Below are 21,268 nucleotides of genomic sequence, written 5' to 3' on the forward strand. Positions count from 1 at the left end.
ATAGAACATGAATCAAAAGCTCCATATTTTGATATCCATGGCTGAGAATCAGCACATCCCTAGAATTCAGCGTTACAGCTGGCCAGAGAAGCAGAGTTCCCCATCCTTGGAGACAAGCAGAGGCTTCAGAATCACTGGTGGGGATGTTGAGGGGAACACTTAGGGAACTGATGGGGCTGGTTGAGATGGCTGTAAGAGGTCTTCTAGCCCCCACAACTCTGCGCATCCCTGCTTTATAAGTCTTATTGATCAGTGAATCCACAAGCATTGAAGTGGAATCACCAAACCTACTTTAGGAGCTGGTTTTGGTCTTCCCTTTCTGTTCTGTGAATTCTCTGAATCACTGTAGTTTGCCGAAAAAGTTACAAGTACAGCTGGTTCTGGTTTAATCCAGGTCTTCCTGATACAGAGCTGTGGTGCCGGAGTGATCACAGTCCCTAGCCCCAAGGCTGGAGGGAGCTTAAGTGAGAATCTGGTTGCTCTGCCTCCAACTGCTCTCAAGCCCAGCGTCCTACTTGTTGGTCACTGCTCATGTACATAGGACTGATCTGCTTGAGAGACATTAGGATTTACAGCATAGGAAGCCCAGGAAGGGTCAGAGGTGGCCACACCCTCCCTTCCTCTGTTCTTTTTCTCAAGTGGTAAAAGTGTTTGGGCACATGTGACACACTCTTTGGGCACCTACCCAAGAGAAGCTCTCAATAATGAACAGCGATCTCCATTAGACTTAATTTAGCATCTGACCCAGCTGCCCTCACCTCCTTTGTACTTAAATAGCTCCTTTCATCCAACAAGTTCAAAGCTGTCTAACAAAATAAACCCACTTATTCTTGCACCATGACAGCGTAGGCAAGCATTGTCCTTCCCATTTAAGGGAGAGAGAGAGAAGGTGAGTCATTCAGTGGTTGAGGGATTCTGCTGGTGACATAAAGTGAGTCAGTGGGGCCCCAGGGTGATTGACCTGTGTTTCTTAAGTTCACATCCAGTGCTCTCTCATTTCTAATTAAAAGATTAGCTTTGATAAGACAGTACTTGTGTGTGTGTGCACACGTGTCTGTGTGTTTGTTGTAAGTGAAGAGTTTCCCTGGAAACCACACAGGTCCTCATTACCATCACCATCACCAGAATCATCATCATCATCATCATCATCATCATAGAAGCATATATCCATCAAACTCTTACTATGAGCCAGGCGCTGGTTTACATTATAGCTACAATCATATGGGTAAACTCATTTAATCATTACAGCAATCCTAGAAAGCCAATGCTATTGTTTCCTCATTTTGCAGACAAGGAGCCAAGACTCAGAGAGGTTAAGTAACATGCCCAAGGTCACACAGCTATTAGGTGGTGAAGCCAGGATTCAGATCCAACCAGCCTGCCTCCGGCAACTGTGCTCTTAACCACTGTGCTTTACAGAGGCCAAGTCTCAGATTTTGTCAACAGGATGATAGAATCATAATAACCCAATTGTTTTGATTCCTTTCCTTGAAGGAAATGAGTATGTTTATGTTAGAAGAAACGTTTCTGAGAATTTATACAACCAAGGGTGGTACAAGGAATGAAAGTTCTTTAGTATCACAGGATCTTGAAGCTTGAGGACTCTGGTAATTTTAATAAACTGAGAGTTGCCAAAGAAGCTCAACTCACCTCCTGCCATTGTAAAACCACCTTGTCTACTGAGAAAGAGGAGGAGGAAAATAGAATCTATAGATGTTCATTGTTTCACCATTTACAAAGTACTTGTTAAAGTACTTTGTGTTGTATCCAAATGGAGGCCCCAAACAACCCTGAGAGAGGGGAACAGGCATCACAATCCCCATTGTGCAGAGGGAGAAATACAGGTGTAGGGAGGTGAAATGACCCCTCCGCACCTCACGGCAGGTGAGGGGCAGCTCCATGCACCCAACCCCAAGTCTTCTCATTTCTGTTCCCCTGCTCTTTCCCTGTTCCCAACTGTGAGGGCCTTGCTGGAGGTACATGTGGATAAAACTTCACATTCACACCACTCTGAAATCCTGGATGGATTTTATGGGAAAGGCATCCTAGGGTCTGGGATCTCGCTAGGGGTGATCTTCTCAGTGCTGTCCCCATTAGCATTTTAGACTCAGCTTCTGACCTTTCGCCATCGCCTGGAGGCTCCCCCGTTTGATGCTGGTTATTGCATCCAAATGTCCCTTTCCCTTCTTCCTCCCTAGTTCTTGGACATCCTATACAACCTGCCTCAGTGATTCACATTGGTCTCCAAGGTCCTCTGCCCTCAGGAAGTCTCTCTGGTCTCAAGGGGGCACAACTGTGTCCACTCACCAGCAGGACTGCGTACTCCCTCTGTTTCCCTCTACCAGCCTTATTCCCCTTTCTATTTCCTCTGTCAATTTACTTGATTTACTGTGGTTACTTTTCTTTTTTGCCCCACACCACATCCCTGGAATGATTTCTTATACTGCACCTGGCAAAAAGCATATTTCATTTGCTTTGAAACTTACCTTGACTCCCATGGATCCTGTGGGGATGCCACAGGGCTGAAGAGATGGGCCATCACCACTGCCTCTCTTGTGGTCTGCAAAGCAACAAGAACCAGATGCCGAAACAATTCATTACCCTGCCTGGCTGAAGACTAGATTATTAAAGGGAACAAGATTCTAATGAGAACAGTTCTCTGAATCCTGCTTGAGTCACTTAGAGAGCGAAGCACAAACAACTCTTTGGGATACAAGTACATAACCTGAAATGGCTTCATCCCCTCGCCATGTGGCTGAAAATCATGAGCTGGATTGGAATGCCCTAAATGGGGTTTGGGTCAGGGGTGGGTGTAGGAAGAAATGGAGTGGGTAGGGGAAGGAGATATTTTTGGGTGAAGGCCCAATCACAATACATTATGTTAGCTGTGGACCTTTCTGCTTAGCAGGACTCAGAGTTCCCGGGTGGTGGGGACATGACATGCCCCCACTCCCCACAATGTCCCCCGCCCCTGGGACTGTAGATGTGCAGATGCACACAGTAGATGTTCAACAAGTGACTAATGCCCATAATGTCACACGTACATTTTTCTTTTTATTTATTTTTGATTTTTAGATGGGGTCTTGCTGTTGCCCAAGTTGGAGTGCCGTGGCATGATCTTGGCTTACTGTAACCTCAAATTCCTGGGCTCAAGCAATCCTCCTGCCTCAGCCTCCAGAACATCTGGGACTAAAGTGTGCTCCACCAAGCCTGGCTCGTTTTAAAATTTTATTTTATTTTAATTTTTTTTAGATGGAGTTTCGCTCTTGTTGCCCAGGCTGGAGTGCAATGTTACGATCTCTGCTCACTGCAACCTCCGCCTCCTGGGTTCAAGCGATTTTCCTGCCTCAGCCTCCCAAGTGGCTGGAATTACAGGCATGTGCCACCACGCCCGGCTAATTTTGAAACTCATTTTTAATATTTTTTTGTAGACATGGGGTCTCGTTAAGTTGCCCAGGCTAGTCTTGAACTCATGGTCTCAAGTGATCCTCCCACCTCAGCCTCCCAAAGTGCTGAGATTACAGATGCAAGCCACTGTGCCCAGTACCCATTTTCTATTTACATTGAATACAAACATATTTCTAAATGTCCATCTTACACCTTCTAAATATCTCATCTCCTTAACTTCTGGCTATTTCTCATACATATTGGGGACCCATCTTGGCCTGAATTGTTCATAAAAAACATTTTTTTTCACCAGAACTATGATTCTTTTGTTTTAGTTTAGTCTTATGCTCAGCATAGAGAAGTTGTGTAATAAATGTGTTCTGAATTAAATTGAAATAATGAATGTGGGTTTGACAGCCCACTGACTGCTCAATTTCTCCTTGAATGAAAAAAATTTGCAACTATTCCAACTAGGAAACTAAGAGAATACATGAATTCTATCCCTTGCCTGTGTGAGGTCATGGGGACCTTACAACCCTGGGGTCCCATTTTCCCCACTAATTCAAGGAGCAAATTTACTCAAGCCCACTGAGATCTTAGAAACACTGCAAGAAAGAAGCTAGATTTACAAGAGATGGCAGCATTGTGTTTACTCACCGGACAGTCTCTCTGTGGTCCCCATCCTGAATTCTTGTGCCACTTCACATTCTGCAGGGCAACCAGCAGGGAGAAAAAGGAATCTCTAGGAGTAACCAGAAGATAACAGGGGTCGCTTGTTCTCTCCTGCATCTTCTGTGTGGCTGCCGACTGGCCATGACCTGCAGCCAGTGCAGGACTGATTCTCCCTGCTTCATTTCTCCTTTCTTCTCTTCCCACTCCTTATTCCTTCAGGAACAGGCAGTGTTGCTCCTTTTAGACCTTACACTGCCGGGGTGTAGATGGCAGTATATTTCTCAGCCACAAACAAATCTTAAGCTGGATCGCAGAGGTGATGCTTTGGTCTGGACACCTTGGAACAATGTCACTTCTTTCAGAGGACTCAGAAGCTGCAGTCCCGTGTCCATAGATCTTTTGAGTCAACTCGATTTATGCCTTGCAGGACACTCAGCATGGTGGGCCACTCCTCAGTCTATTGGCTTATTTTGCCTTGGCTTCTTCTCAGCTTTGCATTCTCCAGGTTAGCCCCTTGGAAGCTGGGCTAACTTTGTCTGATTTGTTGCATGATTCTGAAGATTCTTCCCTCCCAACTTTCTTCCTTGTCTCTTCTTTTTCTTGTTATCTCTCCTCGTCTCCATCTCTTTCCATTTTTCTGATCTCTCTGCATTGTACAAAAATTCTATGTTTGCTTTCTTGTCAATCTATTCCTTGAATCTTCTCATACTTAGAGCCTAAACACTCTTCTTTGGCTACAGTCTCCATGAGGCTATGCCGGCCAGTCAGTAGATAGGACCCAAGAGCTTGGAGAAAACTGCTGGCATTTAGTCTGGGCTTAGGTTAAAACCTCCCTGGCTGGGGAAGAAGAAAGGGCTGAGGAAATAGCTGCTTGCTGGAAAGCCAGTGCTTGGAGCAGGCTGACAAGAGTTAGGAAGCAGAAGGCCTGTGCTGTCATCTATAAGCTAGTGCTCATCAATCAGATGCATGAGCCTTTCCATTCACCCCAAGCCCAGATGAAATGAGACAGAAGCTCCCCACAGACAGCTGCCGCCTAGCCTTGTGTCCTTCCTCTGGAAAGTCTCAAGGGTAACAGCCTGTAGACCCGCCTATTTCTCCACGTTTAATTGTCTTGCAAGGAAACAAAGAAGTATAGATTTTATTATAAGTCTAGATCTTCCTTGTAGTGCTGTGGGGCTTTTCATCTGAATGGCATTATAATAAGCAGTGATAATGGTCTTGGGGAGTGTAGATGAAGGACCTTTTATCTGAGACCCAAGCAGAGTGTGACATGAATACCATCATGAAAGCTCAATGGGAGAAGCACTCCAATAAGTTGTCAATAAAACGGCAGCTCTGGCTGGCAGCCAAAGCCACAGTGGAGATGGGGGTGCTGCCTCCAGAGATGCAGGTGGTACCTGACGGTGCCTATAATTATGCAACTTTTATATATTCAGAACTTTGGCTACCTCTTCCTCAGATCTTCTAGTGCCTTCCTTCACCTCCCAAAGCAACCCCAAATGACTCCAGCTTGCCTTGCAAAACCCCCTTGCTCATGCCGTGCTCAGCATTTTCTTTCCCGGTGCACAGGTCCTTGGATTTAATTATACAACCACAGAGACCTCCTTTGGTACCTTTAGACCTTTGGTTCTTAAAGCAGGGGGCATCTACAGTAGGGCTGGAGATGGGAAGCCCAGGACAGATTATAGCACATCTTCCTGGTGTATCCTTTTCTCTTAGCGCATTGGGCAAAATATTTGAAAGTTTAACTGGAAATTTAAAAGGGGCTTTTAAAAAACATTAAAGCCAACATGGATATATTATGGAATATAGGGTCAATTCACATGAAGTTTAAAGATAAAATACATGTGATTTCATGCCTGTGGAAGCCCCTTTGGGTTATCTCCTGACTTTCCTAACATATCCATCTACTCTGTTTGGATACTACGGACACCCGAAGAAATGTTTGACAAACACCTCCTTATTCCTTTCTCTCTCCTTATTCCTTTCTCTCTGCCCCTAAATATCTTTTCTAGATCATTTAAATGCTTTTTTTGTTTGTTTGTTTTTTGAGACAGAGTCTTGCTCTGTCACCCAGGCTGGAGTGCAGTGGCGGGATCCTGGCTCACAGCAAGCTCCGCCTCCTGGGTTCTCGCCATTCTCCTGCCTCAGCCTCCGGAGTAGCTGGGACTACAGGTGCCCGCCACCACACCCAGCTAATTTTTTTTGTGTGTTTTTAGTAGAGATGGGTTTCACTATGTTGGCCAGGATGGTCTCGATCTCCTGACCTCATGATCCGCCCGTCTTGGCCTCCCAAGGTACTGGGATTACAGGCGTGAGCCACTGCGCCCAGCCTTAAGTGTGTTTTTTATGGCTCTCTCAGTTTGCACTTTTCAGCCTTCTTTCAAAATGATCTCTTATCCCAGAAACTTCTCTGTTCTCAAACTAGTTATCAAAGCCTCTACCTTTAAAATTCTCTCCTCTACAATTTTCTTAAGTAATATGCGGTGTTGGCGGGGAAGTATTACACGGACCCGTAAAACACAAATTGCTGTCTAATATTTTCAACCATGTCCTCCATTGATTCTAGTCATCCACCTTAAGGCTTCCAAGGCATGGAATGCTCCATCATTTGAAGATTCTTCCTTAAATGAAGAGGGAAAGACAGTCCACTGTGGCCTCTTAATGCAACTTCTTCCTCGAACCAATCCGTATTTCTCCCTAGAAATGGCAGGTGGACCAGGACATGAGTATGTTTATGGGCCTGCAGGATTATGTGACACAAAAGAATGTCATTGGATGGATCAACACCTCAATTAATGAGGGCAGATACTTGGGCTGGACTGTGTAGCCTCTTTGAAGGCCTACCACAGAACTCTGATTTCATGGGTGGACTGTCTGCGGAGGAGTCCTGACTTAGCAAGAAGCCCAAGTAAGGAATTTTATGGGACAAGGGACTCTTCTGAGGAAGGCAAATAACAGACTGAAGGAAAGGGCGTTTGAAAAGAAGTGAAGAAATAAAAAGAAAAAAGACATTACATACTGTGTCCACACCCTCTGCAGTGGGATATAAATGCTCCCTAGAGGAAGGAAACCCACAGCTCTGTGGCTTGAAGAATTTAGACTCTGTCTTCAGCCAGGCACTCACTCCCTCCCTCCCAGCACCATGCCCTACAACTTCTGCCTGCCCAGCCTGAGCTGCCGCACCAGCTGCTCCTCCCGGCCCTGCGTGCCCCCCAGCTGCCACGGCTGCACCCTACCTGGGGCCTGCAACATCCCTGCCAATGTGAGCAACTGCAACTGGTTCTGCGAGGGCTCCTTCAATGGCAGTGAGAAGGAGACCATGCAGTTCCTGAACGACCGCCTGGCCAGCTACCTGGAGAAGGTGCGTCAGCTGGAGCGGGACAACGCGGAGCTGGAGAACCTCATCCGGGAGCGGTCCCAGCAGCAGGAGCCCTTGCTGTGCCCCAGCTACCAGTCCTACTTCAAGACCATTGAGGAGCTCCAGCAGAAGGTGAGGGGCATTGCTGTCATCTCCAAGCAAGAGAGTTTGCTGTGATTCTGTCTGTGATAGAGAAGTGTGTTTCTTTGCTTCTGTGCTGTCATAATTCTTGCTTCCTCTTTTATTTCAAAATGTCTTTTTAAGTCATTTTTAAAAAGTTGATGATGTCATATTTATTTTCAGTCCTCACTAAGCCACCTCTCACTCCCCAGATCCTGTGTACCAAGTCCGAGAATGCCAGGCTTGTGGTGCAGATCGACAACGCCAAGCTGGCTGCGGATGATTTCAGAACCAAGTGAGTTGTTCGGAATTTGCACTAGTGTCCATTTCTTCTGTTTAATCTTTAGTTACAGAAAAGGGATTTCCATGGCTGTACTGAAAACCAGATCTACCCACTTGCTGTGAAGGATTCTGCGAGGATTGGGGAGAACCAAGCAAAGAAATCACAAAAATAGATGAGGACTCACATCAATCTGTTTGTTTTGGGATGAATATTGGGTATTGATGGAGCCTCCAGAAACCTCTATCTCCTGGGCCTATTCATTACAGAAAGTGGAAAGATAAGGCACATGAGGTTATCAAAAACCATTCCTGTGAGTGTTGAAGATCTACCAAGTAGTGCTCTGACCCGCTCCTTGTGCAGGTACCAGACTGAGCTGTCCCTGCGGCAGCTGGTGGAGTCGGACATCAACGGTCTGCGCAGGATCCTGGATGAGCTGACCCTGTGCAAGTCCGACCTGGAGGCCCAGGTGGAGTCCCTGAAGGAGGAGCTGCTGTGCCTCAAGAGCAATCATGAGCAGGTGAGACTAGAAATGAGAAATGCACAAACCTGTCTCAGCCTCTGACTCAGGGTAGCTTTAGTGATTAGGGGCAGCAGAATGCAAAGTATGAGTACAAGGCTGAGGGTTTCCTTTAAAAACATCACGGCAAGAGAAAAATTGGAAAGAGATAAGACCTGTTCATGTTCCCAGACAGGAAACATCTTTCACTTTAAACTAGCACTTTCTTTGAGTTGCCCAGAGCAGCTCCATGTGCTTGAAATTGGTCAATAGTTATAGAATGAGTCCTAGCATTGCAGTGTTATTGCTTTGCAAAGTCTTTTTTTTTTGCCAAAGACCAAGAAAAAAATCAAACCTTATAAATGTGAGTCTCTACTCTTTCAAAGTATTGGTGAAGAGTGTTTGTGAGCTTCTTCCTCTCTCTCCTGGGAAGGGCCATGATGCACTCTTATCTCTTACTTGACAACAAGAGTTTTTTGATATATGGTCTGAAATTGCACAGCCAATTTTATTTTTTTTTTTGCATGCTGAGGTCCTCGCAGCCAGTTGTAAACTGGGAAAGTTGAACATCAATTAGTCCATCCTTCAGTGGCATCCAAGCAAACTTCTGGGATTTTTTTCTGAAGCCAAGTGCCATGGCACAGCAGATGGTGGGGAGGGGGCAATGCCACATGGAGTGCCTTGAGCTGTCACAGACTGCTCCACTCAAAGTTTCTGTTCTGAGAGAACAGACTAACAGGGCTTCAACAAGCAATGCCATTCCTTAGAGTCCATTCTTTGCTGAGCATAGTAACTCTTGTACTTTCTGCATCCATAGGAGGTCAACACCCTGCGCTGCCAGCTTGGAGACCGTCTCAACGTGGAGGTAGATGCTGCCCCCACTGTCGACCTGAACCGGGTGCTAAATGAGACCAGGAGTCAGTATGAGGCCCTGGTGGAAACCAACCGCAGGGAAGTGGAGCAATGGTTCACCACGCAGGTGGGCATCTAAGCACGTGGCCACTCAGGACCCAAGGCCCACCCTATGGCCCCAGAGGCAGGGTCTGATCCTTTCTCCCCTTGGGTGTTTCAGACCGAGGAGCTGAACAAGCAGGTGGTATCCAGCTCGGAGCAGCTGCAGTCCTACCAGGCAGAGATCATCGAGCTGAGACGAACGGTCAATGCCCTGGAGATTGAGCTGCAGGCCCAGCATAACCTGGTGTGTATTGTTCTGACCTGCTAGTGAGCAATGGGAAATTGGGAGGCAGAGTCCTGGGGATGCCCTTGGGGCCACACACTCTCCTTAGCTCTTGGAGCTTGTGACTTCCTTGGAATCCTATGAAGAAACGCTTTGAAGGAGCAGCTCTCTGACATTCCGGATCTTCCCCACCACAGCGAGACTCTCTGGAAAACACGCTGACGGAGAGCGAGGCCCGCTACAGCTCCCAGCTTTCCCAAGTGCAGAGCCTGATCACCAATGTGGAGTCGCAGCTGGCGGAGATCCGCTGTGACCTGGAGCGGCAGAACCAGGAGTACCAGGTGCTGCTGGACGTGCGTGCCCGGCTAGAGTGTGAGATCAACACGTACCGGAGCCTCCTGGAGAGCGAGGACTGCAAGTGAGTACATGGGCAGATGTGTTTGATGAAGTGATGCACGTGTGAGTGTAATACTCAGACACCATGCAAAGATTGCATACCTTGGAAAGGAAATTATGCCTTCACACTAGACATGCTCAAACAGAACTCAGACAACATAATATGGCCATCATTTAAAACATAAATGGTTTGGTAGCAAGAGTTGTTTGATGTACAAACTGAAATTGCACTGCCAAGTCTTTGCATTCTACTATGATCATATGCATGACTGCATGATATGTGATCAATGCCTTACTTTTTACAATACCGTATTGTCTAGTGGGTACATTCCCATAGACTACCTGATTTGATCTTATAATTACCACCAGGTGGGCTGGATCAGTATTTCCTCCAATCTATCGGAAAGTAAACTGGGGCTTGGAGAAGGTAAATGACTCACCCCATGTCATCAGTTTGGCATGAACGGATTTGAGAGTAGACATCAGAGTTTCAGAGTTTCTGTCTACCTTGGTGCTCTACGGCAGGGAGACCATTAACAATGTGAGCTATCTTTGTAGCAGGGGAGCCTGTGCCTTCTCTGTTCTAGGCTAGGCCAAGTCCTGACAGGCATTCTTACCCTTGGGGATATCTCTGGCATATGATTTTAAAATTTCCCTTAACTCACCTTTCCACATCATTCTTTTGTCTCCAGTCTGCCCAGCAATCCCTGTGCCACGACCAACGCGTGCAGCAAGTCCATTGGACCCTGTGTCTCCAATCCCTGCACTCCTTGCGTTCCTCCTGCCCCCTGCACACCCTGTGCCCCACGCCCCCGCTGTGGGCCCTGCAATTCCTTCGTGCGCTAGAACCTAGGAAATGCCAGAGGAGCAAGGATGCAGGGCCCAGGACTGCAGAGCTGTGACCTGGCTCTGGTTTAACAAAAGGGGCCTGAAAACATCATTTGCATGGCTGGAGTGGCCCCCGTAAGGCAGCCAAGAAACTCACCCTAAGCCTGCAGCCTCCCCAACTACTCTAGACTGTCCTGATTACCCTTTCCTTCCTGGGTGTCTGTTCCTTCCAATGCTCACCCAGAGAACTCTCTGATGTGCCAGTGGCCCTCCCTTTTAACCTCCTAATAAATATCATTTCCTTGGCAATGCAGATGCCTTTTTCATTTGTATTCATTTGTTTCAATGTGCTCATCACCTGAGTAAGCTATAAAAAGCCACTTGAAAGACAGGCCCTATAATGGCCTGACTCTTGGATCCCAGAGCAGTTTCATGCCTCGGGGGCAGATGGCGAATCTGGTGCCCTGGACCCAGGAGCGAGGCAGGCAGGCCTGTGGGAAGGAGGGTGGAGGGGCTGAGTGCTGCAGTCCCTATCTCCCCCTGGTCGTTCTTGGATTTTTCCTTCTGACCTGGACATCTCCCAGAGCTGCTTGTATCCAAATCTGAATGGAGGAGGCATGAGCTGTGGGCTGGAAAGAAGCTCTGGAAAACACATCTTCTTCCAGTGGGAGTTTCGGGTTCAGTGCTGTATTATTCTGGGTTATTGGTGGTCCAGGAATTTCCCAGTGAAGAGACCCTCTGACCTGCCCTGCTATGCCCAAGAATTCCTCCTTTCCTTTGTGTGGGTCGATCATTATCAGCCTGGGCTTCCAGCTCCTCTCTTCCCTCCTCGACTCCAGGTCTTAGAGACCCCATCAACTCTTTATTTGATCCTTTGGCCTTTCTCAATTCAATCCAACCAGTACCTGTTGAATAGCTACTCTGTGCAGACGCTGGATGGTGGATTGGGGAGAGACACATAAAGAAAGACGCAGTTCCTGACCACAACTTATTTATAATTTTTTAAAAGGGATAAAACTAGTCCCCGAGTAGTGCTATTGTAAGGCCCAGTTCCCTGGCGCTGTGAACAGCTGGTGGGTGCTGCAAGGAACTCTGAGTACTGAAAGGGACAATGCTGGCACCCGATGGCATCAGTGTATATCAAGAAAGGGCATCTTTCTTTGACTCTCATGAAGACCCATGAAAATGTTTAACCATAGACTTCCTGAAACCTCAGAGGGCCATTATGATCTGAAGGGATCAGAGGTCTCTGACTTTTCCCAGCACACCAGGCTTTCCCAGCAGGAATCAGACTCCACTTGGGTGAAACATAGTCCTGTGTCCTAAAATGATCAAGTGAATTGAAATTATATATATATTTGATAAAGCAATGATTCTCTCCACCATAATTTCTCCCTTGATTCTCCTTTTTAAAACTCAAGTTCCAGGATGGATTTGGATTCGTGCTTTGCTGCGTGGCTTGTGAGAAGCCTCTGACCTGGAATTCTGTCTCTACTATGATTCACCCAGTGTCTGCGATTTCCTCCAAACCCAAGGTCAACCTCAGTCCAGACGCTCTCTCTCATGTTGCTTGTTTCCTTTTTCCACATCCTGCTTACGTATATTATTTTACAATAATACAAAAGTACTGCTAATAGCTCCTGTGGTAGACAGAATAATTGTCCCCTCCATCTCTCACCAGAATGTTCATGTTCTAATTCCTGGAACCTGGGAATATGTTAGATTACCTATTAAAGGAAATCGAAGTTGCAGAGGGAATTAAAGTTGCTAATCAACTGACTTTATGATAGGGAGATTATCTCGGATTATCAGGTGGACTCAGGGCTCTTAAAAGTGGAAGAGGGAGGCAAAGAGAGTGAGAGGGAGAGGAAACTATGGACATAGGTCAGAGTGACGCGATGTGAGAAGAACTTGCCTTGTCCTTGCAATTTGAAGATGGAGGAAGTGCGTCATGAGCCAAAGAATGTAGGTCGTCTCTAGACCCTGGAAAGAGCAAGGATTCTCCTCGGGATCCTTTAGAGAGGAACACAACCCTGCCAGCCCTCTGATTTTTTCTTATTATGGTAAAATATGCACAACATAAAATTTACCATTTTAGCAATTTTTAATGTACAATTCAGGGGCATTAAGTACATCCACATTGTTGTACCCTATGCACAGATTCCCACTAATTTTTGGCAAGTCTCTTCAGGAACTACCTTTAGATTCAATTATGAGTCACAATCCTATGGAGGTGGTTTTAAAAATGATCCAACTTGATTGTCTACGTCACTCACAAGGTTTCTCTTTGGACAGCTTTAAAAAAGTCAAACCTATCCTCAAAGACCAAAGGTTTGCTATCAGCAAGCTGGACATTAAAAGGATATGGACATTAACAAAACAGAAATTTCTAAACATGATTTGACTAGAGACGGCATCCTGGAATAAAGGAAAATTCTGGCTGGAGGTAACATTTATAGGATCTGTAAATTCTGCCATGTTTTTTAAACCATAAAAATCTCAATCGTTGTAGCTATACCTCCCCTTAAACATTTCCAGGTGGCTTTCAAATTATTTCCAGGTGCTCTGTCATCATCATCAGACACACAGCAGGACGGTGGTTCTCAGCCTTGGCTGTGTTTGAAGTCACCCAGGGAACTTAAAAAATTTTTGAGACTTGAGTCTGCCCTCAGGGAGTCTGATTTAATTGGTCTGGGATTCAACCCTGCCACTGGGAGTTTTAGAAGCTCTACAGGTGATGAGCCTCCAAAAGCCAGATTGAGACTCACTTACCAAAACCTAGATTCTAGTTCTGACATTGACACCCTTAATAGCTCTGTGTCTTCGGATAAGACATGTGGCTTCTCCTAGCTGTAGTTTCCCCAAAGGCAAAGTGGAGATAACCATGTCTTCTCTACTTACTTTATAAACTTGCCAAAGGAAGCATGGAAAACTGTTTATGGAAACACTTTGTAGACCACATACTTTTATTAGGATTATTGACAATTTTTATTATTGCTGCTATAGCTAAACTTCTTAAGAGTAAAAAAAGTATCATCGTTTTCTTTTTCTTTTTGGCTTTAGGTTCAACAGCAGGATTTGCTTATTGTCCTATTGTCTTTCACACCATAAATTCTTTCTTCTTTAAACCCAGCTCTGCACCAGGAGTGTATGGTCAGCTCAGCATTATTTGATTCCTTTTGGCCCTAGGCCCTTGTTGTGATGGGTGGGAGGGCAGCTCCTTTTTCAGTTGTCTGGGCTATTTGGCATGTCTGATGCTCTTTGGTGACCTGTTTTATTACCTCCTGAACTATCTTGGTCTAAACTCTTAGCTGGCAGGATACACCACTCTCCGACCTTTGACTTTTCCCTATGCTTATCTCCTGGATATTTTTGCTGTTTCTTTTCCTTTCTGTTTCCCGGCAAATTTTATGTTTACTTTGGGATAGAGTTAAGACACTTTTTTTTTTTCTTCGCCCTTACATCTGGAGTTAAAGCCATCATATGAGTTTTTTGAGGCCTGAGGCTGCTGTTAGCATCTACAGGCAGAACAGCAGGCTGTCCAGGAGTGCTCAGCATTTTCCTCTATATAAGCACATCCCATTACTTCCAGGAGCCAAGCCATGCCATGATAAGCTTGTGGGATTTATTCCTTTTTTTTTTTTTTTTGAGATGGGGTCTCACTCTGTCACCAGGTTGGAGTGCAATGGTGCAATCTTGGCTCACTACAACCTCTGCCTCCCAGGTTCAAGCAATTCTCTTGCCTCAGCCTCCCAAATAGCTGGGACTACAGGCACCTGCCGCTACGCCCAGCTAATTTTTTGTATTTTAGTAGAGATGGGGTTTCACCCTGTTGGCCAGGATGGTCTCCATCTCTTGACCTCATGATCTCCCTGCCTCGACCTCCCAAAGTGCTGTGATTACAGGTGTGAGCCACTGTGTCCAGATGGGATTTGTTACTTTTTAAACTCCCAGTTTGCTGAGGAGTAAAGCAATGAGTAGGAAGCCTAGGTGTGTCTTGTCTGTGTGCTCATAGCTGGTATTGGAATCCATGATCTCTCTTCTGCATTTTCTCCCAGCTGTTATGCTTTGTCACAGCCTGGCCTAGGTCAGTGTCTCATGTCTCTAACTCACAATAAATATGATGGGTCAGGCCGACTGGAGCCTGCTTACTTGCATCATTTTGAATGAGTTAAATTTCCTCCCAACATTTCAGATTCTTCATCTCTGCTGCATGGTGACAAAAATGGAATCTGAACACTCAGGTTCTGGGGTGAGGATGAAATACTATATGCAAAGGTACCTAGTAGACTATCTGACTAGATAGATAGATTGATACTCATTTCCTTACTACCTTATTATCTGGGCACTAGTTTTCTCCTCCATAAATTCAGGTCCTTCTAGCTTTAGAATTATTTGATTCTAGGAAACTGAATTTACTTCTGAGATGAACTTTTACAGGGTTAAAAGCTCATGGTTAGAAGGGTAGTCTTTCTTCCAAGTTCTAAATCACTTAGGTCATGTGATTGTGCATTTTCATTTGCTTAGATGTTCAGAAAAGACAATCTAGTTTCCAGATTGGATCAACTATGCAAAAGGATGATTATTTCCCTGTGGAGAAAAGTAAATGAGTAAGACTTGGCCTTAGTTCAGGGAGGTACCATAGAGATTAGCTGGGTGTCCAAAGGCTTGGGCAGAGAGGCCTTTGGAGGAATGATGGAGTATGAAGGAGTGGGGAACAGGGCCCTAGAGGGGACCAGAAAGAAAAACTACAAAGTAAGGGGCGATGGGAAGCAATGAATATTTCCCTCACAAACCAGAGAAACCTCTGTGCCAAATATAAAGGTTTTGTATTATGTTTAGGTGTTCATGATCAGGAGTCATAGACCTGAATTGTTCAAATCTCTGCTCCACCATTTATTGCCTGTATCTAGGGCAAATTTGGAGCCTTTCCCCATTTGTTTCTTTATCTGTAACATGGGAATAATAGGCCAACCTTATACAGTTGTTGGGAGAATCAAATGAGACATGTGCCAAAGTGCTTAGTGCCTTGTTTGGCATCTAATAAGCCTTGATGAAATGGCAGAATCATCATCAACAACAACACTGCCATTATTATCCTTATTACAAATGTTTGCACAGAGCTATAAGGCTGGAAGATTCCAAGAGGATAACTAGAGCCCATTTCAATTCCAGTACCAGAAAAGAGGCTTCGGTGATATTACAGTTTCATGTGGAGAACTTATCCGCCTTAAGAACTACCCCAAATAAGATAACCAAACCCACAAGATCAGGAACTTAGTAGAGAAGATAGAGGTAATGGTTATCTGCCAAATTCCTATTTCAGCCACTAAGTTAAGGTTAACATTTGCATTTTGATGGTTAATTTATGAATAGAGTTCTGTGCCCCTAGTACATACAAGGTAAGTGGGTGAAGTTTGAGCACCACCGGGTTGTGATGGGCAATGGGCAATTTGTCTGCTTAACAAAGTAGAATTTTCACAAAATTCTTCATCTGAGCCACTTAGGTCAACAATAGGAACAATGAAGTTTATGGAAATAAACATCATCACTCCCTCCCCCAAACATATTCACACACAATACCTTACCTTTTGAAAAACAAAACAAAACAATAACTATGAGGTAGGCAGCATTATTATTAATTTCAATTCAAGAGATGAGATAAACAAGACTCAAAAAAGGGAACGAACTTTTCTGAGCTCATGTCATATGTAAGGACGTAAATCCCGGTGATTTAATTTCAAATTTGTGTTTTTTGGAGAGTGACATCAGCAAGATGAGGGAATAAGCAGCCCTGGACCCTCCTCACCATCATGGACACACTGATTCAACAATAATACTCAGATAAATTTTATCTGTGAGAAATTTAGTAAGAATTTGAGAGGCTTTTGCATCCTGGATGAGTGTAAAACCAGTCAAATCAAAGTTGGTAGAAAGATGTTAAGATGCTCTATCACAAGAATCCCTGCTTTCTCAGCATAGTGTCACACGGTTAGGAAGACAGCCTCAGCTCCCAACTTCTTTGCAGGGGGAGAAGGAAATAACTGGACCATACATCGAGCATTCAGATTTTTCTGAGGGCTGCCAATGCACTAGCTTCTGTCTTGCCTGTCTTAGAATGCAGATGGACTCCAGCATACTCCAGACATCTAGGAGCCATTGAGAACAAAGAGGGCAATTTGAACTAGCACATGAATATTCATCACAGCCCTCTCCCCTAGCCAAGTTCAGAGCGAGCCAGTGAAAAACCCTGGATCCCAGGCTCTCCCTGGAGAGAGAAAGAGTTAGACCTTGTGTCCAATATTCTTACTTTTCTGTGGACAATATCAGGGATGGGCTTCTGTCTCACCTGTGCTAGAGTGCTGATGGAAACTAGCCATACTCAACATACCTGGAGGCTGCAAAGATGGTGGTTTGGACTAGCACAAAAATTTGAGAGGTCCCCAGAATCTCTGGCTGGGCTGATTGGTGAAGGTCTTCTCCAGTACAAGGCCAGTCCATGAAGATTGGGAGCAGTGGCTGTTTTATCTAATGAACAGACACCAGCACAAAGATCCAAGGATAATGAAGAAACAGGGAAACATGTTCTAAACAAAGGTACAAGATAGATCTCCTGAAGTTGACCCCAATGAAAGAGATACACAATTCACCTGAAAGAGAATTTGAAATAAACATATATTCAAAATAGAGAGTTCAAAATAACCATATAATCATAGGCTGGGCATAGTGGCTTAAGCTTGTAATCCCAGCACTTTGGGAGGCCAAGGTGGGTAGATCACTTGAGGTCAGGAGTTTAAGACCAGCCTGGCCAACATGGCAAAACCCCATCTCTTCTAAAAATACAAAAGTTAGCTGGATGCGGTGGTGCGCAACTGTAATCCCGGCTTCTCAGGAGGCTGAGGCATGAGAAATACTTGAACCCAGGAGGTGGAGGTTGCAGTGAGCCAAAATCATGCCACTGCACTCCAGCCTGGGAAACACAGCGAGACTCTGTCTCAACAAAACAAAACAAAACAAAACCAAAATAACCATAATAAAGATGCTCTGCAAGGCAGGGGGAACAATACACAAAGTGGGAATTTTCAACAAAAAGGCAGAAAATACAAAAAGCACCAAACAGAAATCATGCTGCTGAAAAATACAATAACTGAATTGAAAAATTCAATAGAGGAATTCAATAACACACTAAATCAAGCAGGAGATAGGATCAGTGAACTCAAAGACAGGCCATTGGAAATTATCCAGAGGAGCAAAAAGAAAAAAGAATAAAAAAGAGTGAAGACAAGATGTATGGGACATCATCAAGCAGACCAACATTCACATTAGGAAGATCCAGAAGGAGAAGAGAGAGAGAAAGTTTAGAAAACTTATTAAAAGAAATGATGGCTCAAAACTCCTGAAACCAGAGAAAGAACATTGTCAGCCAAATCCAGGAAGCCCAGGGTATCCCAAATAAGATGCCCAAAGAAATCAAAGTGATACACATTATAATTGAATTGTCAGAAGTCAAAGACAAAGAGGGAATTTTGAAAGCAGCAAGAGAAAAGTGACATCATGTACAAGGGAACCTCCATAAGGCAATTGTAAATTTCTTAGCAGAAACTTTGTAGGCCAGAAGGACATGGGATAATATATTTAAAATGCTGAAAACCAACCAACCAACCAACCAACCAACCAACCAACCAACTGCCAACCAAGAATATCATTCCCAGCACAATTATCCTTCAAAACTGAAGGAGAGATAAAGACTTTTATAGATAAACAAAAGCTGAGGTAGTTCATCATCACTGAACCTGCCTTACAAAAAATGTTAAAGGAAGTTGTTTAATTTTTACACAAAAGGATGTTAAACAGTAATATAAATGCATGTGAAAGTATAAAACTTGCTGGTAAACGTAAATATATTGATAAATATAGAATACTATAATACTATAATGGTGGTAGGTAAATCACTCTTTTAATTCTACTATAAAATTTATTTATTTATTTATTTATTTATTTATTTATTTATTGAGACAGAGTTTCACTCTTGTCACCCAGGCTGGTATGCAGTGCTGTGATCTCGGCTCACTGCAACCTCTGCCTCCCAGGTTCAAGCCATTCTCCCGTCTCAGCCTCCTGAGTAGCTGGGATTATAGGCACCTGCCACCACGCCCAGCTAATATTTGTATTTTTAGTACAGACGGGGTTTCTCCATGTTGGCCAGGCTGGTCTCAAACTCCTGATCTCAGGTGATCTGCCCTCCTCGGCCTTCCAAAGTGCTGGGATTACAGGCATGAGCCACCACACTTGGCCCTCTACTATAAAATTTAGAAGATAAAAGTATTAAAAATAACTATAACTATAAAAATAGGTTAATGGATATATAATATAACAAGATGTAAATCATGACACCAATACATAAAATACGTGTGTGGGAGAAGCAAAAGAGTAGTTTTTGTATGCAGTGAAAGTTATCAGCTAAAAATAGACAGTTATAACTGTAAGTTGTTTCATATAAGCCCTATGATGACCACAAAAAAATACCTACAGAAGATACACAAAAGAAAAAAAAGAATAAAAACATGTAATACAAAAATCCATGAAACACAAAGGAAGTCAGCAAGAGAGGAAAAGGAGACAAAAGAACTCTGAGAAAGACAAAAGAATTAACAAAATGGCAATGTTAGGTCTTTCCCTATCAATACTTTATTGAAATGTAATGAATAAAGCTCTCCAATCCAAAGACATGGAGTAGCTGAATGGATTTTCAAAAAAACTGACAAGCTCTATCTACATGCTATCTAGAAGAGATTGACTTTAGATTTAAAGACAACGTATAGGCAGAAAAGTGAAGGAATGGGAAAAAAAATATTCCATGCAAATGGTGACCAAAAGACAGCAGGATGGCTGTACCACTATATTAGACAAAATAGTCCTTAAGGCAAAAACTGTCACAAAAGGCAAAGAAGAACATTACACAATAATGAAAAAATTCACCAGGAAAGACATAACAATATATGAACCCAACATCAGAGCACCTAACATATATAAAGCAAACACTGACAGAACCAAAGGGAGAAATAGACAATGCAATAATAAAAGAATTCAGTAACTCACTTTTGATAATGAATGGAACATTCAGATAGAAAATCAACAAGGAAACAACAGACTTGAACAACACTATAGAACAAATGGACCTAACAAACAAAATGTTCTATCCAGTGGTAGCAGAATACATATTCTCCAGTGCACACAGAACATTCTCCAGGATAGAGAATGTTCTCACATGTTGGGTCACAAAACAAGTCTTAACAAATTTAAGAGGATTGAAATCATACTAAGTGTCTTTTCCTACAGCAATGGAATGAAACTAGAAAACTAGAATGGAAATAAGAAAAAACTGAAAAATACACAAATATGTAGAAATTAAAAAACACATTTAAATAATCAATGAGTCAAAGAAAAAATCAAAAAAGAAATTAGAAAATATCTTGAGACAATTGAAAATGAGAACACAGCACATCAAAATTTATGGGATGCAGCAAAAGCAGTACTAAGAGGAAAGTTTTTATATAATATATATGTATATAAACTTATATGTAAACATACACACACGCCTACTATGTACCTACAAAACTTAAAATTTAAAAAATTAAAAAAGATAAAGAACAAACTAAGCTCAAAGTTAGCAGCAGGAAGGATATAATAACACTTTTTGCTCTAAGTGTTATTATGATACTTATGATAAAACTTAGAGCATAAATAAATAAAAATAGAGACTAGAAAAACAATAGCAAAAAATCAATGAAGCTAAGAGATTTTTTGAAAGATAAAGAAAATTTACAAACCTCTAGATAGACTAAAAGAGGAAACAAATAAATAAAATCAAAGATGTACTTTTCTGCTCCTCTCATGCTGCCTTGGAAATTCAGATGCATCCTTCTTTACATGATTCGTATTGTGTTCCACAAATAATCTTTTGGGACTTCTTTCTGAAACATGACTTTGTTTCCATGCAGAACAAAGGAAAGGTAGAGTGACAGGGAAAAGAAGTGAGGTAGGGAAGGCTATTCTGTTAAGAGTGATTACTGGGCAATAGAGAGGCTCCCTAGGTTATGGAAGAGTCAAAAGGTAACTGGATCCCAGAGGTGATAGAGAGAAGCACACTTATCAGAGACAGTGTCTACTTGTAGGGACAACAGAGTAAAGCTGCATTCTCATGGGCACTGTGGTTTGTCCTGGAAGCATCTTAGGCTGGCAGAGTCATACCTCTAGGAGAGTTAATACTCTAGAAAGAGGAGCAAGTCTAGAAATAAGATGATAGAAATTTCCAGAGAACTTGAGAAAAAGCCACCATGGATACAAAGATATCTCTGAGCACCTTGTTCCAATTTTCATTTCTTGGTGAGTCTGCGGTATTATGCTTCATATTCATGCTTCAGTGCTGCCATCTGAACTCTCACTGTTCCAGACTGTTTCCAGCATATTTTTTCTTCTAGATATTTCTACTCTTGCTCATCTTTAAAGAGGCTATTGCTTCAGTACAAGTTGGCAAACTTTTTAATT

The 21,268-nt window shown here is 43.5% G+C and overlaps 1 protein-coding gene across 1 annotated transcript; it reads left to right on the forward strand.

The window, feature by feature from the left end:
- Window positions 1–6,587: 6,587 nt before the first annotated feature.
- On the forward strand, window positions 6,588–11,033 carry LOC103243459 (keratin, type I cuticular Ha1). Its single transcript, XM_008012726.3, has 7 exons — window positions 6,588–7,552; window positions 7,753–7,835; window positions 8,184–8,340; window positions 9,137–9,298; window positions 9,392–9,517; window positions 9,694–9,914; window positions 10,585–11,033. The coding sequence occupies exons 1-7, from the start codon at window positions 7,112–7,114 to the stop codon at window positions 10,736–10,738; spliced, it is 1,344 nt and encodes a 447-aa protein (XP_008010917.3). The 5' UTR covers window positions 6,588–7,111; the 3' UTR covers window positions 10,739–11,033.
- The last annotated feature ends 10,235 nt before the right edge of the window (window positions 11,034–21,268 follow it).

The sequence above is a fragment of the Chlorocebus sabaeus genome, chromosome 16, assembly GCF_047675955.1.
Source record: "Chlorocebus sabaeus isolate Y175 chromosome 16, mChlSab1.0.hap1, whole genome shotgun sequence".
NCBI lineage: Eukaryota > Metazoa > Chordata > Mammalia > Primates > Cercopithecidae > Chlorocebus > Chlorocebus sabaeus.

Excerpts from the sequence above, each read along its gene's own strand:
- LOC103243459 (XM_008012726.3), top strand. The coding sequence starts at position 7,112 with ATGCTCCCTAGAGGAAGGAAACCCACAGCTCTGTGGCTTGAAGAATTT. Across the intron at positions 7,836-8,183 it reads GCGGATGATTTCAGAACCAA|GTACCAGACTGAGCTGTCCC; the intron begins GTGAGTTGTTCG and ends CTCCTTGTGCAG. Across the intron at positions 9,915-10,584 it reads CTGGAGAGCGAGGACTGCAA|TCTGCCCAGCAATCCCTGTG; the intron begins GTGAGTACATGG and ends TTTTGTCTCCAG.